Consider the following 19,785-nt stretch of genomic DNA (forward strand, 5'->3'; position numbering starts at 1 on the left):
GTGAAAGGTCTGACTGTGAAACATATATTGGCTGGTTTTATACATAGAATTATAATAATTTTCAGATTGGACTAATCATCTGCCAGTGACCAACTTCACCTATGACTCAGCATCACATTGCCAATAAGCAGGGAAGATGTTGGCATGCTCAGAAAGAGTAGAAAAGTTCAATATACCTGGGAAATAGAATGCATTAGCAAGGATAAGGGGAAGGGATAAGAATGACTAGGGAGTTGGAGGAAACAGATCAGTAAGGTAGGTTACTGTCCAAACTGATTTCCCACTTCCTGGTTTCTCAGCCCAATGTGATACGGCTTCACCCCACCACTCCTCTGAAACTTGGTCAGAGTCACCAATGAGCTCCTTGTGACAGAATAATGCATGGGTAATTTTCAGCTCTCATTTAACGTAGCCTCTAGGCCAGTAGTGTGCCAAACCTGAGCAGTGAGAGGAGATTCTCTTTGGGCACAGTCAATAAGGGGTGCGTTTTCTCTAAAGAATTTGAAAGCAATAATAAAAACTTGCAAAACTTGGTAATTTTCAATTATTACAATGAATACACCAGCATTTCCAAACAATCTATACTAATAATATGCTAATTAGACTGGGAGACCTTCCAGGAGACCTTCCGGACATTCTTCTGGACAAAGCCATGGTGGCAGGCCGAGGTAGAGACGGTTAGAGGCCAAGAGAGGAGGGTAGTTGTGGGTGATCAGGCTGGTGTGGGGCGGGGTCAAGCGGGGGGGGGCAGTTTGGAGTGAGCAGGCGAGCAGGGGGGCAGTTGGGGGTGACCACACTGGCGGGAGGGGGCACTTGGGGGCAAACAGGCTGGTGGCGGGGGGCAGTGGGGGGCAAGCAGGCCAGTAGGCAGAGTGGTTAGGGGCAATCAGGCAGGTGAGTGGTTAGGAGCCAGCAGTCCCAGATTTCGAGAGGAATGTCCTACTGTCGGTTTAGGCCCGATCCCTGTAAACCAGCAGTGGAACATCCTCCAAGGGGTCCCAGATTAGAGAGGGTACAGGCTGGGCTGAGGAACACCCCTCTCTCCCATGCACGAATTTCGTGCACCAGGCCACTAGTATAAGTATAAAACACTCCTTTCCAAAATGCTTGTTTTATTGATCTAAGTTCTATGCAATTGCTATAGTTTTTTATATATATATATACTAGGGGCCCGGTGCACGAAATTCGTGCACTGGCTGTGGGGGTGGGGGGGAGTGTCCCTCAGCCCAGCCTGCCCCCTCTCACATACTGGGAGCCCTCAAGCGTTGACCCCCATTACCCTCCAATCGCAGGATCGGCCCCTTGCCCAGGCCTGACGCCTCTGACAGAGGCGTCAGGCCTGGGCAGGGAACCCCCATCTCCCCCCGATCACTGGCTCTGGCCCCCGCCCAGGCCTGAGGCCTCTGGCCCAGGAATCATGCCTGGGCAGGGGACCCCCATCTCCCTTTGATCGCTTGCTCCACCCCCCGCCCAAGCCTGACGCCTCTGACCCAGGCTTCAGGCCTGGGCAAGGGGACCATCATATCCCCCCAATCAACGGCTCCGCCCCCTGCCCAGGCCTGATGCCTCAGCCAGAGGAGTTGACCCTCATCACCCTCCGATCACCAATCACCGGATCGGCCCCTTGACCAGGTCTGAGGCCTCTGGCAGAGGTGTCAGGCCTGGGCAGGGGACCCCTAGCTCCCTGCATTTGCAGGCTCCGCCCCTGCCCAGGCCTAACGCCTCTGGCTGAGGCGTCCGGCCTGGGCAGCGGGGACCTGCAGCTGCAGCAGCCCCGCGATCGTGGGCTTCGCTTTAGGCCCAGGCAAGGGACCCCTAGCTCCCGAGACTGCCAGCTTCGACCGTGCCCAGCTCCCATCGCTGGCTCCACCCCTACTTCCTGCTATCACTGGCCAGGGTGGAAAAGGCACCTGATTCTCTGATCATGGCTGTGGGGCAGGGCAAAGGTGGCCCCAGGGCTGCCTTTGCTCTGCCCCCCAGCTCTTAGCTCCCCCCTGGGTTTCTGATCACTGTCAGTGGCAGGGGGCTTCTTCCTGCTTTCCCTTTTGCCTCCCTGCATTGTGCCTACATATGCAAATTAACTGCCATCTTGTTGGCAGTTAACTGCCAATCTTAGTTGGCAGTTAACTGGCAATCATAGTTGGCAGTTAATTTGCATATAGCCCTGATTAGCCAATGAAAAGGGTATCGTCGTATGCCAATTACCATTTTTCTCTTTTATTAGTGTAGATACACACATATACATATATATATATATATATACACATATATATCCTATCTAATAAAAGAGAAACATGGTAATTGGCCTACGACCGCTACCCTTCCCATTGGCTAATCAGCGAGATATGCAAATTAACTGCCAGCCAAGATGGCGGCCGGCAGCCAGGCAGCTTAAACTGAACATGAGGCTAGCGTGCTTCAGTGATGGAGGACTGAAACGTTCCCTGCCTGCCTTGCAGGCCTCTGAGCTTGCAGTTTAAAAAACATTGCAACAAATATAGAAGCTAAACAAAACCCCAAAAACCAGCTTTCAGAGAGCGGGGATCTCAGAGCTGGAGTTGATACAGAGTTTCGATTATAGAACCGAAACAAACCAGATACCTGTTTTCAGCAGCTGAGGCCTCAGAGCTGGAGCCAAGCCTCAGAGCTAAAGCTGGCCCAGAATAAAAAAAAAAAAAAAAGAAAAAAAGGAGCAGTTGGGAGCTTCAGTACCAGCCTGAAAACAGCCCCTCAGCCCCTCACCCAGACTGGCCAGGAACCCCAGTGGGGACCCCAACCCTGAAGGGTGTGTGACCAGCTGCAAACAGCCATCATCCCCACATCCAGGCTGGCCAGGCACCCCAGTGGGGACCCAAACCCTGATCCAGGACACCCTTCAGGGCAAACCAGCTGGCCCCCACCCATGCACCAGGCCTCTATTCTATATAGTAAAAGGGTAATATGCCTCCCAGCACCGGGATCAGCAGAGCCAAGAGGCCTCCCGGCACTGGGATCAGCGTGACAGGGGGCAGCGCCCAAACCCCCTGATCGCCCTGTGGCTCTGTGTGTGACAGGGGGCAGGGCCACAACCTCCCTATGGGCCCTGCTCTGTTCATGACAGGGGAAGGCGCCCCAACCCCGTGATCGGCCCTGCTCTGTGCCTGATAGCGGGGAGCTCCCCAACCCCCTGATCACCCTGCGGCTCTGTGTGTGACAGGGTGCGGCGCCCCAACCCCCCCACCCCACGGGCCCTGCTCTGTGTGTGACGGGGTAGAGTCATAACCTCCCCATCGGCCCTGCCCTGAGTGTGACAGTGGCGGCACCCTAACCCCCAGATTGGCCCTGCTCTGTGGGCGATAGAGGGCGGGGCCCCAACCCCCTGATCCGCCCTGTTCTGTGTGTGACAGGGGGCGGTGCGCCAACTCCCCTATCAGCCCTACTCTGTGAGTGACAGGGGGGAACTCCCCACCCCCTGATGGGCCCTGCTCTGTGCGTGACAGGGGGCAGCGCCCCAACCCCCTGATTGGCCCTGCTCTGTGCGTGACAGGGGGTGGCACCACAACCTCCCCATCGACCCTGCCTTGAGTGTGACAGGGGGCGGTGCCCCAACCCCCCATTCGGCCCTACCCTGAGCGTGAATGAGGGTGGCATCACAACCTCTGGATCCGCCCTACTCTGTGCATGACAGGGGACGGTGCCCCAACTCCCCAATCGGCCCTGCTCTGAGCCCGACCAGGGGCTGCACCTAGGTTTTGGGCCTGCCCTCTGCCACCCGGGAGCAGGCCTAAGCCAGCAGGTCGTTATCTCCTGAGGGGTCCCAGACTGCGAGAGGGCACAGGCCGGGCTTAGGGACACCCCCTTACTCCCCGAGTGCACAAATTTTTGAGCACCAGGCCTCTAGTTATATTATAATATGTTATATGTATATGTATGCAAAAATCAAATAAGCACACTTTTATCATTTATTCTTTAACATATATCACATTCTACCTGAAAGTTAATTTTAAGAGTTTGCAGTTATGCAGTTCACCCTGCACACACATGAACTCAGCTACATGTATTCATTTTGAGCATAAATTCGTAGTCATTTGGAGTCATTCAGGCTTGCTTTGGGCATGATTTGTGTCTCCAATCCTATGGTACAGTATTTCCATGTTTAGTTAGTAGATTCAAAATAAACATGACAAAACAAAGATTGCAAAGACAAATAAACAAAAATTTAGTTATTTTAATTGTCATTTCATGTTGCCACATGTTAGTTTTTATTTGTATTTTACATTGGAAACAGAAAAACAGAGGGCGATCCATGAGATGTGATGTGCTTGGTAAATACAAATTCTAACCCATACATGAAGTAGTTTACTGAATTAAATAATACCTGTAAAATGGAAAATTATTATTTGTAAAATGTGCTCTTTTAAAAAATAAAGAACAAATCACAAAAGTGAAGATGACATTGATTCTTACACAATGATGACTAAAAATAATTTCACCATTTGGAGAAGAGCCTCTGCCGGGTGTGAAATGCACTGAGTACTGGCCAAGGCTGCATTCATTCAGCATCTGTGAGCCTGCCACCCTTCCTTATACACTCTGCTCTGGGCATCCACGATACACACTCCCCCAGGGTTTCTCCTACCTAGCACCTTCTTTCGCAGGATTCTCTTCTCATCTCTAAAACATATTTCCCAGGGTCCTGCCCCGGTGGTCATCTCTTCTTCATCTGCAAGCAATCTCTCTGGTTCCAATGGTTCCCATTATCGACTCCGTGCCGACAACTCTCAAGTCTATTCCTCTGGCCTAGATCTCTCTCCTGAGAGAGATTTTGATAAAGAAAACCTGTTCTATACATAGCCCATGGACACAGGCAATAAGGTAGTGAAGGCCTGCGGTGGCGGGGGGGCAGGGGTAGGTAGGGTTTTGGAGGAGGGAGGGTGGAGGGAGGAACGGGAGATATCTGTAATACTATTAACAATAAAAAATACATTTTAAAAAAAGAAAACTTGTTTGCTGAATATCTTGTCTTCCACATAAATTAGACATCTTGTGTTTACATGCAGATAACTGGATGCTCTGCTCCCTGCTGGCCCAAGGCAGAGCTGACAGTAGCAGGTATCAGGCACCTGGACGGGCTCCCCACGGGCCATCAGAGGTTCTAATCAGCTTCTCTTAGCTGGCAGATTTTGAACAGTGGGCATGTTCCAAATGTGTCAGGGCATATTTTTCAAACATCACTGCGGATTCATTTGTTATGTCTTGTCTTTTTTTAGACCTTGACAATAAAGGGACGTTTTTTAACCAAGGAAGGGAAAGAGAAGTGAGTGCACACTGATGTTTTATGACATGCAAGGACCCACAGTGAGATTAACCTATTTCTTTGAGATTTTGGGGCCCTATTATATGTGACTCCTTGTTATTTTCCTTTCCACAACTACAATTATATCTCTGAAAGGCAAGGGTGGGGTATTCAAACAACAGTTTCATGCTTACGTGCTCTGAATTCTGACATATTTCAAAGTGTGCACCTCAAGGTGGCATTTGAGGAAACACAGGGCTCTGTACTCTGCTCCAGGTGTGTGTGTGTGTGTGTGTGTGTGTGTGTGTGTCCAACATAGGATATAAGTACTTCAAACATGAGAATCTTTGTTTTATTACTCTTTCTATAACACAGTAAACCTTTGATACTTAATGAATTTTCACACACATAGAAAAGACAAAGATTTCTAATGTATTTTGTGTATGCTTACTGGAGCCTGCACCAAACCCAGGAAGATATTTGAGGAACAGAATTCAGAGCATTAAAATGGACTTTTTGCCTGGCTGGCATGGCTCAGTGGTTAAGCATCAACCTATGTACCAAGAGGTCACGTTTCAATTCCTGGTCAGGATACATGCCCGAGTTGCAGGCTCAGTCCCCAGTAGGGAGTGTGCAGAAGGTGGCCAATCAGTGATTCTCTCTCATCATTGATGTTTCTCTCTCTCCCTCATCCTTATTCTCTGAAATCAATAAAATATACACTGAGTGGCGAGATTATTATGACCACCTGATGTTAGTAGGCAAATTAGCTATAATTTCACCCTGAAGTTGCTAGAGGGCCAGACCATTATAAATAGGGAAGCAGGCTGTTTACCACGACAGTAGAAGTGATCTTTTTTTTCCTGAAGATATGGTTAAACAATGCGATTTAACAGCCTTTGAACGTGGGAGAGATATATATACTCAGTGGCCAGATTATTATGACCACCCCATCAGTACTTTGTTAGGCCACCTTTTGCCGTCAATACTGCAGTGATTCTTCTTGGCATTGACTCCACGCGATGTTGAAAGGTGATGCGAGGAATCTGACACCATGCCTGATGAATAGCACTGTCCAGTCTGTGAGATTTGATGGTTGTGGAACCAGCTGCCTGATGGGTCTTTAAACTTTGTCCCACAAATGCTCCATTGGATTGAGATATGGTGATTATGGGGGACACCTAAGCAAGGTAAAGTCTCTCTCATGTTCTTGAAACCACTCCTGCACAATATGAGCATCGTGGCATGGCGCATTGTCTTGTTGGAAGAAGCCATCTCCATTGGGATACGCCATCAACATGATAGGATAAACTTGATCAGCAATGGTACTTAGGTATGTTGTGCTATTCAGACATTGTTCCACACGAATTAAAGGGCCCAAATCATGCCATGAAAACATGCCCCAAACCATAACACTGCCCCCACCAGCTTGAAGGGTTGTACTCATGCATGTGGGGTGCATGCTTTCATGCTGTTTCCGCCAAATTCTCACTCTGCCATCTGCATGATGCAACTGGAAAAGTGATTCATCAGATCGCATGACTTTTTTCCAATGCTCAACTGTCCAATCCTTGTGTTCCTGTGCGAATTGGAGACGTTTTATCTTGGCAACTGCAGACAGTGTTCGAACAGGCCTTCGGCTTCCATATCCCATATGATGCAGTGTACGGCTAATTTGCCTACAAATGTCAGGTAGTCATAATAATCTGCCCACTCATAATAATATATATCCCACGTTCAAAGGCTGTTAAATCGCGTTGTTTACCCATATCTTCAGAAAAAAAATCACTTCTACTGTCATGGTAAACAACCTGCTTCCCTATTTATAATGGTCTGGCCCTCTAGCAACTTCAGCTAAAAATTATAGCTAATTTGCCTACAAACATCAGGTGGTCATAATAATCTGTCCACTCAGTGTATATTTTTAATAAATGGACTTTTGCCATTTCATTTATTTCATAGGCAGCAGCAAGTGATGTGTAAATTTCCTAGAACTGCTGTAATGAATCACCACAAACCTGGTGGCTTAAAACAATAGAAATTTATTCTGTCCCTGTTCTGGAAATCAGTTTCACTGATCCAAAATTAAGGTGCAGCAGGGACACAGTCCCTTCCAGGCTCTAGGGCACAATTTGTTCTCTGCTTCTTCCAGTCCTGATAGCTGGTGGCTACTGGCATGCCTTGGTTCATGGTTGCATCACTCTAATTTCTGCCTCCAGAGTCACACTGCCTTCCCTTCTTCTATCTGCATCAAATCTCTCCTCTGCCCCTCACCTATAAGAATTCATGTGATTGTATTTCACAGCTTTTGAAATAATCTTTGATAAAGTTTCTAATTCAAAATCTTAAACTTAGGCAAATCTGCAAATTCTATTTTGCCACAGAACATTCACAGGTTCCAGGGATTAAGACATGGAGGTCCATTGGGGGACCATATTCAGCTCACCATAGATGGTGGAAACATCACCTTACTAAAAACATATTTCTTCTGGGATACAAGCCACCCAGGGAAATTGAAGATAACAGGTACCAACCATGACAGAAAGGACTATTCCCAATAAAAATCTCATGCTGATTGCAATTCAAATATCAGCACAAAAAGAGGCTCCTGACTTTGGAAGATAATTGTGTTACAAAATTTTATGAGGCATTTATGTCAAGTTCAGTACTTAGAACAACACTTAAGATAGTTTTTATTCTAATGAACTATATAAAGCTAATTCAATGTAACTAAGGTATAGAAATTGTTTACTTTTATCTTTTAAAATCTACTCTATAGATATATTCAGAAAAGCAAAACTTAAAATGTGTGCACAAAGATGTTTTTGGCAACATTATGTATCATAGCATAAACAAGGATAGGAGAGAAAACTTTATTTAATAAATAAACAACAAGAAAAGTTTATATAAATTATAGGATATCCACATAATGGAATGATATTTAGCCATCTTAAGTTGATATAAAAACTGCTAAAGACATTAGAAAATGTGCATCCAAAATGTAAATGAAATAAATAAAGACAATATTTGTTTTGTTTGTGAATGTGTAGTTTGAGTAGGGCCCATTGGACATAGCTTCTCTCTACTCCTCTCAGTATCTGTCAGTTGTAGCTGCTTCAAGGTTGCAATCATCTGAAGAGTCACTAGTTCATGTGCCCAGTAATTGATAGTGTTGGTCAGAGCCCCTGTACATAGGGTCTCCACATGCCCAGGCTTCCTCACAACATGTGAGTGGGTTTCAAGAGCCAGTGATCTAAAAATGAGAGCAGAGTAGATGTTGTATCATTTTCTTTTTTTGCTTCTGCCTCATGAAATGTATATTTTTATTTTTAAATCTTTAATGTTGAAATTATTACATATGTCTCCCTTTCCCCCCCATTGGCCCCATATTGCCCACCCCAACCCCCCTTCCAGGCCTTTACCACCCTATAGTCTTTGTCCATGATTATGCATAAATGCATACAAGTTCTTTGGTTGATCTCTTCCCACCCACCCACCATCCCTCTGAAGTTCCACAGTCTGTTCCATGATTCTATGTCTCTGGATCTATTTTGTTTATGAGTTTATTTTGTTCATTATACTCCACATATGAGTGAGATGATATGATACTTGTCTTTCTCTGACTGGTTTATTTCGCTTAGTATGATACTCTCCGGGTCCCTCCCTGCTGTCTCAAAGAGCAAGACATCCTTCTTTTTTCCTGCTGCATAGTATTCCATGGTGTAGATGTACCACATATTTTTTATCCACTCATCTACTGATGGGCGTTTGGGCTATTTTCAAATCTTAGTTTTTGTAAATTGCACTGATATGAACATAGGGATGCATACACTCTTTCTGATTGGTGTTTTGAATTTCTTAAGATATATTCCTAGAGGTAGGATCACTAGGTCAAATGGCAGTCCCATATTTAATTTTTGAGGAAACTCCATACTGTTGTCTCCCAAGAGACATATGAAAACATGCTCAAAATCACTAATTATCCGAGAGATGCAAATCAAAACAAGAATGAGGTACCATCTCACACCTGTCAGACTGGCTATCATCAACAAATCAACAAACGACAAGTGCTGGAGAGGATGTGGAGAAAAAGGAACACTCGTGCACTGCTGGTGGGAATGCAGACTGGTGCAGCCACTATGGAAGACAGTATGGAGTTTCCTTAAAAAACTGAAAATGGAACTCCCATTTGACCCAGTGATCCCACTTCTAGAGCTATATCCCAAGAAACCAGAAACACCAATCAGAAAGGATATATGCACCCATATGTTCATAGCAGCACAATTCACCATAGCTAAGATCTGGAAACAGCCTAAGTGCCCATCAGTAGATGAATGGATTAGAAAACTGTGGTACATCTACACGATGGAATACTATGCTGCTGTAAAAAAGAAGGAACTCTTGCCATTTGCAACAGCATGGATGGAACTGGAGAGCATTATGCTAAGTGAAATAAGCCAGTCAATGAAGGAAAAATACCACATGATCTCACTCATTCATGGATAATAGGGACCATTATAAACTTTTGAACAATAATAGATACAGAGGCAGAGCTGCCTCAAACAGATTGTCAAACTGCAGCGGGAAGGCCGGGGAGGGTTGGGGGGCAGGAGGGAGGGGGGTAAAAGATCAACCGAAGGACTTGTATGCATGCATATAAGCATAACCAATGGACATAAGACACTGGGGGGTAGGGGAGGCCAGGGGATTGTCAAGGGCAGGGGGGGAAAAAAAGGACACACATGTAATACCCTTTGTAATACTTTAAGCAATTAAAAAAAATTAAAATAATATGTATGAAATCCTTTTAAAAAGTATAAATTACTGTTTAACTGTAAGAAGTTGTCATTTGGGGGTTTTAATTCTGACTTTGATATTTACAAGCTCAGTGTTTTCATCTGTAAAAATGGGGTTAACAGCTCATTTTGTGACTCATCCTCCCTTTTTGCTTTGGTACTTTCCTGAGAAATGACAGTAGTTGATGGATAGTGTCTAGGTATATCACCTGAGGAACAAGAAAGATAAAAGCAAGGGAAAATTCTGTCAAATAAGGGAAAATGATAGAACTGTGACAATGATGTTTTCCAATTGTAAAAAAACAACAACAAAAAACAATATACAGATGACATATTATGGAATTGCACACCTGAAACCTATATAATTTTGTTAACCAATGTCACCCAAAAAATTCAATAAAAATTAAAAAATAATCAAATTAATATTAGTGGTCAAAAGATCCTTGTTCTAATGCTTAGGCAAATTGAATAATAAAAGTAGATATTACTGAATGCTCATCAATATTTCTGATACTTCTTTCAGGTATGCTCTCTGACTACATTTCCTACTCCCCTGAATTTAGTAGACCAGAGCTTTGTTTTGTGTAACGTGAAGAGGTATTAGGTCTTTTAAAAGTGAATCAATGCTCAATTCACTATGTTCTTTCCCCTCTGCCATGGCATCCAGAGATATTTCCAAATAGTGGATGCTCCACCACCCTGGGTCCTAGAGTGAGAACAACCAAAACAGGGCCCCCTGCCAATGAGATGACCAGAACAGAGCCCCCTGCCAAAGCAAGTTGGACATGTAGCAAGAATATGAAATAAATCTCTGTGGTTTTCAGTCACTCAGAGTTTAGGTTGAAATTGATGGGTTTGGAATTGTAACCATCAATTTCTTTTGATGAAACCATTAAAAAAGCATTTTTGAGCATAGTAGTGGTAAAAAATTTGAATTACTAGAAGGTAATGTCCATCAATATGTGAATAGACAGACAAACCGTGATACATACAATGGAATATTATTCAGAGATAACAAGAAAGGAACTATCAAGGTGCAAAAGACATAAAGGAAACAATTGCACATTGGTGGCAGGTTGTTGCATTGAGGTTGGCCTAGTGGATTCAGTTGTGGAACATTTAGTGAAGAGTTATGGATCTGAATATTATCTCAACAGAACATGAAAAAAAAAATAAAATGAAATTTTTAGAAAGCAGAGAATGAATTTAGGTAAATTATGATTAAAGGGAAGGAGGAAGAGTCAAAATAGCATGTAAGTTAGCCCTCAGTGCCAGAAATATACCATCCCATGGGGAGAAATAATGCTGCAGCACAGTGTTGCTTGAGCAGATGACTCTTAGGAATGTGGCTTTGAGTACATTTATTTGATGATGAGAAATAAAGTAAATAGGATGGATTCACTTTGGGAATGGAACCATGGGGACTTCTGCAAACCAACTCCCCAGCAACACAATAAAAGAGTGAAAATTATTTTTGAAAAGTACCTTGAAAATGTTCCTAAGGGCATACAGCAAATAAGAAACATTTATAAAAGAAAATCTCAATTAAATCTTGGTAAGAACAGTCAGAGTCTATGGCATTTGAGCCATGACTGCTCCTTCTCCCCTGCCTCAGCTTAGGTGATGGAAGCTCCACTCAAATTAGGTGTGTCAACATAAGAAATGTCCAGACCTGTAGAGAATTTTTATAAGAGTTTATTGGAGTCAAGCTGATGACATATGCCAGGAGCAAGATCTAAAATGCTTTGGATAATAACAGTTTTGCAGTTCTTTCATGCAAAGGAAGGAATGTACAGAAGATTACATGGAGGTGGGAGAAAGCAAGCTGGGATTGGATTACAGGATAGTTAACAAGATTATATGCTTTCCTGAGTATTCTGTTATTTCAAAGGTGTGTCAAACTAGATGCACAGAAACAATGGACAGGTCTTGCTTAACACAAGGATATAGGAGTTTTACTAAAAGAAGTTAAATTCCTGGCATGGCTACCCTCCATGATCTGCCCAGCAGGTAATTTATGATCAGATCACCACTGTGAAGTTACTTTCCATAGAATCCCTTTTTATTTGTTTACAAGTGTGATTAAGAAGATGAGGATCTCTCTCTCCAGCTCACAGTCAAAGATGTCAATATCTCCTTGGAAAGGCAAGGTCACCGGCATTTCTCAGTCCAGCAAAGTTCTGTGTTACAGAGGCTAAATTCCATGTGACTGCCCCTGAAAATCAAGGGCTCTTTTCCTCTACCCAGCTTCCATTCTAAGGGCAGAAAGTCTGCCCTAAGTATGTCAGGCCAAGAATACTTGGCTTTGATTTCCCTAACCCCAGCTTGTTCATAGGGTAGAGGTTCTCCATCAGGAATGTCAATGAAACAAGAGGTTCTCATAATTCTGATTTGATTTGTACTGTAGTTTTAACACAATCATTTTTCCTTCTCTCTCTCAAAACATTTCACTAACCTGACCATAGTCTCTCACCTTGATGATCATTGACCCCTGAGGCAGGCAGAAGACAATAGCCCTGTTCTAACAAATGGCCACCAGGTTTAAGCCCCTACCAGGCTAAAGATATCATCTTGATCTAAAGTATGTTTTTGCTCTTGAGTTGGGACAACTGCCTTGGCTACCTCTCCTTGAAACTCTGGAGCTGACCTTGGAGTTGTCCTCAAAACACGGAGAAATGATTTATTACTCTTCTGACCAATCAGTTTCTAACATGACCCTGAATCCCTAACCCACAGTGTCTTGTGATTTTGCCCTATATGATCTGTAACTTACACATCATCGGAAAGTCGGGTCTTTTAGAGTATAAGCTTATTTGTCTCTGGATTGGCCAATTCTAATAAACTAACCCTCCCCCCCACACACACACTTTTTTTTTTTTTCTTTTTACTGCAAACCCCTGCTTATGCATTTTTTGGCCAGGAGGTGCAGGCACACAAACTTAATTATTGGAGTGCAGTAACAGTAAGCTGAGCATACCAGAGGCAATCATCCCCACCAGCTACCTGCTTATCAAACAGGAGAGTCACTGTGAAAGAAGCAGGCCACTGTCTTGGCCTCAGCAATGGAGCAGTGACTCAAATTTTGCCCAGGGGACTGAGGCAGGCAATAAAATTAGAGAACTCTGAAGCTCCTTCATTGAGAACAGAATGTGAGAAGGTTCAAGCCTAAAGTGTTCTCAAAAACAATAAAGAGGGGCTCTCCCTCTAGGGAGCAAGCCCCTGACATTCTCTTTCCCCTCTACTTCCCCCACAGGCACGTATCCCCTAACTTTTAAGGGATTTCCATGAAACTTACAATCAAGGGAGAAATGGTCCTTGTTTCACTGTCCTAAGTATGTTTTTGCTGTGGTCAATAAATTCTTGCTTGCTTTTTAAAACAAACAAATACAAACAATAAAGATCTTGGTGGTACGCAATTGAAAAAGGCTGGTAGCTCCATGAGAAAAAGTTAAATAATAGGCCAGGCAATTTACCAGAGAGAACCAGGAAAAGAGATGGCTAAGAAGAGCCCTCCTGGGAACAAAACACATCTCAAAGACTGGTCTCAAAAACTACTCTTGAAAACAGGTCCAAGTTTAATTGGATCAGACAATGGAGCTATATATGTCCTTGAGCATCCCCCAAAACAATAGAATAATAAGCAGGGAATCGGTGGAGCCTAACAGCTGGGAGTGACACCAAAAGTGGCAGACAGTTTAACAGGGAGATCAGGGAAAGAGACTGTCAAAAAGAATACTGCCAAAGCCAGGTGACTGAGCTGACAGAAATTATAGAAGACCTAACTCTATGGTAAGGCACCCTATGTTCACAGGTTGGAAGATTTAATTTAAAATGACAACACTCCCAAAATTGATCTATAGATTCAACACAATCCCTAGCAAAATCCCATCTATCATCTTTGCAGAAATGGACAATGTTATTCTAAAATTCATAATAAATTTACAGAACAGAAATAGCAAAAATAATCTTGAAAAAAAGAAAAAGGCCTTACACTTCTTGATCTCAAAAATTACTCCAAAGCTACAGTTATCAAGATGGTGTGGTACTGGCATAGAATAATCATATAAATCATTGGAACAGAATGGAGTGTCCAGAAATAAACCCTCCTATCTATAATTAACTTTATACCTTCATGGTGCATATGTGGCAATAACCAACCCAAATTTTCATTAGTTGTCTATCCTGCTTTTGAAGAGTAACTACAACAAAGTTCTTAGCACAATTATTCATAAGAGGTAAAAATAAAAGCAATCCAATGTTCATCAACTGATAAATGGACAAGTAAAACATGACATATACATATAACGGGAAATTATTCAGCAGTAAAAGTGTCCCTGGAAAGGGACCAGGCTTGGAATGGGTCTGCCTTGGCTGGAGGGTAGTATGTGGGTTTTTGACTTCCTGCAGGAAAGATTTCATAATGCGAGTCCAGGTGATTGAGAGTATGTTTACTAAAGGTGGGGACAGTGAAACAAGGAAGTGCTTAGGATAGAAGAAGCAACAGGAGAGGGTAGGTGGGACTGCTTTGGCTCTCTAGAAATAATATAGAAAATATGTAACAGGACTGCTGTTAGCTCACTGAGAAGTCAGAGCAAAGGGGACCTTGGAGACAGGTTCAGGGGGTAAGCCCAGGACAAGTTGCCGCTGTTCATTGCTTTCCTGCTTGCAAGTCTTGTGGGGACCCTTAGAGAGAAAAGTAAACATGCCCTGTCACATGGCTGAGCAGCATCCAGGGCATGGAGCCACTGGCAGTGGGCATGGACCCTCAGACTACCTGGGCCCTAGCGCTGGGGGCCCAGGAGCTGCCTCCAGGTCTGCCACTGGCTGGCACGGGGAGTCACCCCATTTAGAAAAAGGAAAAAAGAAAGGTAAAGATGCACTCCTGAGAGGGAAGATGTGTGTGGGCTGGGCATGCTGCAGAGAGAGCCTGCACTGGGTCTTTGTGTTGAAGGTTATCTGTTTTCTAAAGGTGGGAATTTTAGGGGAGGCTTTAGGGGAGAATCTCAGTAGAATATTCATCAGCTTTATACTGATGCTCTAAAATGAGATTTATTCCCCTGACTTCATTCATCCTTGGGTGTAGTTAGCAAAAATAGTACTAATTAGATTTCTGTTATTTATTAACCTGGATAGGGTGATTTAAGCAATTTACCCTCTGGTTAGAGGTGGTAAGTATAAACCATTTACTTTTTTAAAATATATATATATTTATTGCTGAAATATTGCAGATGTCCCCACCCCCCCACCCCCCCGCCGCCACACACACACACACACACACACACACACACTTACTTTTAAGTGTCCTTGGTAAGGGAAGATAGGATTTTGTGACTAACTAGACGGGCTGCTTGGCCATTTAACTGTCTCAGTGTCCCTATTCCACTTGTCCTGGTTTACTAATCTGTCTCAAGAGAATGAAGTACTGTTACATGCTACAACATAGACGAACCTTGAAAACATTAAGCTAAAAGTGAAAGAAGCCATTCACAAAAGATCACATATTATATGATTCCATTTATATGAAACATCTAGAATGTATAAATGTAGAGACAAAAACTAGATTAGAGATTATCTAAGGCAGTGAGAAGAAATAGAGGGTTTTTTGGGGGGTCAGAAAAATGTTCCTAAATTGGCTTATAGTAACTTTATCAATAATTAAAAATCATTTACTATGCACTTTAAATGGGTGAATTATACAGTATGTCAATTATATCGCCCTAAATCTATTACATGGAGAGAGGGAGAGAGGGAGGTTGGGAGGGAGGAAGGTAGCACCCTAAATAGGTAAGATGCTCTGGCCTGTGTTCCCGATTAAGATTTTACTTGCTGATGATCAGAAGGAGCCTATAAGTACTATATGTTCCCATTCACTAGTAGCATGGATGCCACGGGTATCTTACAAGTTGCCCTTTAACTACGCAAAGACCTTAGCTTCTGGAAACCGTCCTCACATCACTATCAGTTACAATGTGGAGCCAAAGAGAGTCCTGGAGTAGAACTTGAGTGTGATCACCTCTCCCTTAATACATCAGTTCTACAATTCTACAAACATCTTTGTAAGGATGGAGATGCTGAGAAAAATCTGATTTTAAATGTCTGGACTTACTCGAAGCAAGCTCCTTTTCTTTAATGAAAGTATGAGTATGATAATCCTTTATTAAACTGATAAGAACAGATACTACACTTGATCTTAGCCAAAAGGCCGAGAAGCGATAATAATCCTTTATTAAAATAGTTAAGATTAGTAGCCTTCTTGATTTGCTCAAGCTAGAAAGAAGCTTATAGGAAGAGAACAGATTAGGGCCCCCTCTTTCTTAGCAAAAGTAGGGATACTGTGCTTCAAACTTCTCCATCCTTCCTCTAAATACCCCAAGGCCCTCTAATTACATATATACCCACATGAAAATCTCTCCTTTATCTGAGAAAGACTCTCTTGAAGCCAGAGGTTGCCATGTTTCTTCCCCAGGGCCTTATGTTGGGCAGAAGTCATGAGTCGTGTTTTCAGTTCTACTTGGTTAGGGAAAAGGACTAGCCCATCACCACTGCAAGCCAATCTCCTCCTGAATCTGTTCTATATTTGGATTTTTCACTTCCTTTTGGACACATAACAAGCAGGATTTAAATCAAGACCTTAATTCTTCTCTTGGGGATTAGGAACAAGAAATGTGGTTTTTTTCTAGATAAAAATGCAATAGTTAAAAATGTTTATTATGTTAATTTTGTATCAGAACACAAGTGTTGGTAATGACAAGAACAGCACTAGGTGTTAGACCAGAAAGGTCAGACCAAACCTGGGTTAAGCAACCTCGGTATTTGGGTTCTGACTAGGAAAGAATTCACAGCCAAGACCCAAACTGTAAGAGAACATTTATTTGGAAAACACAGAGGTAGAATAAGTAATTCCTAGAAGAAATGGGCTTAGGAAACAAGTTATAGAGGTAAAGGAAGGGCTCTAGGAACTTAGAAGTGAGGAAGATAAAGGTACTGCCTGGGGGATGAGGTGGGAGAGGAGGAAGGAAGACACTGGCATGCTCTGGGGAGCGAGAGCTGGGTCCTCCTCCTAAGGGTTTTAAGGGTGGAGATTTTAGGGAGGCTCCAGGGGAGATCTCAATAGAATACTCAGCAGCTCTGGTGTGTCCAGGTGGGTCCTTTCAGAGTCTAGATCTCCACTGATTAGTCAGTGCCAGGGCGGGGGTCATTATTCAATGCATCTGATCCTGAGGACAACATGGCATTGCTTGTCTGGTTTTGCTGCTTTTCTGGGCCTGGAGTTGAGATACAACTGAGGCCTAGATGTTATCTCTAGGGAGGAAAGGTCAGGGGGTCCAAACTGCATGATGGGCAATATGGTAGGAGAGGATGTCTTTTGCTAGGCACACAGGGCTTTCTGCCCTGGTGACCTTCTGTACCTGGCCATAGTCCTTGCCCTGCTCAGATCTGCCTAACACAAAAGGATATTACATCTACCAGCTCAGTTCCACATAAATTAAAGGCAAACAGAAGTTTACGAGGAAGAGAGAGCAAAGGAGGGAGGTATTTTAGACAGACAGTGTTACAGGACTGAAGGTAGATGCCAAGAAGGTAGATGTGTTCAGGAAACAGTGAAGGGGAGGTTTGAACACTGGAATGATTGATGATTGGCAGTAAGGTGTTAGATGGTGGGAGAATGAGCTGAAAGTGTAAAAATGCAAACAAGGCCCTAAGTGAAAGGGTACACCACAAAATGTAGCAAGGCTAGCTGACACACCCAGTGGGGTGCTAAAAGTCTGGTACGGATTTGCAGCTTGCTTATGAAAATACTAGGAGCCAAGTGCACGAATTCGTGCACCTTGAAAGGAACTGTGGGCTATGAGGCTATGGTGGGCACAGGGGCGGGTCTTGGCCCATCCTCCATGCCCCTGCCCGGCCCCTCTCACCACGGTCCTGCTCCTGCCATGCCGCCGCTCCCATGTGCTGACAGTGCCACCCTGCTCGCACTCAATGACATGGAGCGATTGAGGCCAGTGTCATCAGTGGGTGCGAGTGGCGGCTGCTGCCCCAATCACCCCTCAGGAGCAGGGGGAGGTAGAAAAGCCCTCAGGGGCAATCGGGGCCAGCAGCCACCACTTACACCTGCTGACAGTGCCAAGTGATCGGGACTGGTGCTGGGCACTGGCAGTGGGTACGAGCAGCAGCTCTGGCATTGGCTGTGGGTGCGAGTGGGGCCAGCACCAGCAGTGGGTGTGAGCAGTGGCTCATGCCCGCAGTGGGTGTGAGAGGTGGCTGCTGGCCCCGATTGCCCTCAGGAGCAGGGGGAGGTGGAGAAGCCCTGAGGGGCAATCGGGGTCGGCAGCCGCTACTTGCACCTGCTGATGGTGCTGAGCGATCAGGGCTGGCACCAGGCACCGGCAGCGGGTGCAAGCAGTGATTCCAGTGCTAGTAGCAGGTACAAGAGCTGGACAGGACTGCGGTGTGTGGGAGCAAAGACTTTTCAGTAACCACCAGAGGTTCCCCACGACAGCGACCAGCGCCCTGCCTTGGTCTGGTGCCCCAGCTCACCTGCTCTACCATCCCGCCGTGGCTGATGCCCACCATGTTCTGGGCTCTGCTGCCTGCTGCTGATGCCCGCCATGTTCCACGCACACCCCCTGGGGGTCAGCGCAGGTCCCTTTCCAGGGACACTTTTACTGCTGAATAATTTCCCATTATATGTATATGTCATGTTTTACTTGTCCATTTATCAGTTGATGAACATTGGATTGCTTTTATTTTTACCTCTTATGAATAATTGTGCTAAGAACTTTGTTGTAGTTACTCTTCAAAAGCAGGATAGACAACTAATGAAAATTTGGGTTGGTTATTGCCACATATGCACCATGAAGGTATAAAGTTAATTATAGATAGGAGGGTTTATTTCTGGACACTCCATTCTGTTCCAATGATTTATATGATTATTCTATGCCAGTACCACACCATCTTGATAACAATCCCTAGCAAAATCCCATCTATCATCTTTGCAGAAATGGACAATGTTATTCTAAAATTCATAATAAATTTACAGAACAGAAATAGCAAAAATAATCTTGAAAAAAAGAAAAACGCCTTATACTTCTTGATCTCAAAAATTACTCCAAAGGAGAGAACAGTGAGATAATATTCTTATGATTAGAAAACTCTCATTTTCTCCAAAGACTGGAAGGATTGCCTCTGGCAGCCATTGTAGCTAATCTATCTATATAAAACCCTAATATGCAAATAGACCAAACTGTAGAACAACCTAACATATCTCACTGTTCTCTCCTTATCATTTCATATCGATTAGCTAAGGGAAAATACAATCTCAGAAAAACTTGCCTATACTGTGGCCCCACACTGTGCTGTTGGTGTAGCTGTCAAAAAACACAGGCTGTAACACCCATACAATGCTTGGTCATGTTCTTTCCAGAGATGATCTCAGAGGTGAATGTTTACCAGCAAAAAATGGACATTCCAAAAGGATTGTAAACTTTTCTCAAAGTTTAGAGTACCTTCCAATGAGGTCTGGTAAAAGCAAAGACTGGAAAATAGAAGCCTGTCTAAATCTTCATGTCAATAAAAAGGCTATAAAAAGACCAGAATGACTAAAAAATCGTCTTGATTCTACTGCAGGAGCAGAAGCACACTATTTGAAAATCTGGGTTATTGTTGGAAAGGTTTATATATTTACTTTTAGACACTTAAAAAGAGGGTATTGTA

The 19,785-nt window shown here is 43.9% G+C and overlaps 1 protein-coding gene and 1 pseudogene across 2 annotated transcripts in view; both read right to left on the bottom strand.

Annotated features, from left to right (window-relative positions):
- The window catches only part of LOC132230515 (spidroin-1-like), a 161,436-nt gene that overhangs the window by 29,282 nt on the left and 112,369 nt on the right, over positions 1–19,785 (bottom strand). Inside the window, exon 3 of one of the 2 annotated variants that reach the window (XM_059688106.1) lies at positions 8,085–8,528. The exons of the other annotated variant lie outside the window; for it this stretch is intronic. Within the exon in view, the coding sequence (XP_059544089.1) occupies position 8,528 (1 nt within the window). The 3' untranslated portion in view covers positions 8,085–8,527. Of the gene's footprint in view, positions 1–8,084; positions 8,529–19,785 lie in introns of those variants that run through there. 2 annotated transcript variants of the gene reach the window in all.
- On the bottom strand, positions 16,161–16,285 carry LOC132231937 (U2 spliceosomal RNA; annotated as a pseudogene).

The sequence above is a fragment of the Myotis daubentonii genome, chromosome 3 (assembly GCF_963259705.1).
Source record: "Myotis daubentonii chromosome 3, mMyoDau2.1, whole genome shotgun sequence".
In the NCBI taxonomy this organism is placed as follows: Eukaryota; Metazoa; Chordata; class Mammalia; order Chiroptera; family Vespertilionidae; genus Myotis; species Myotis daubentonii.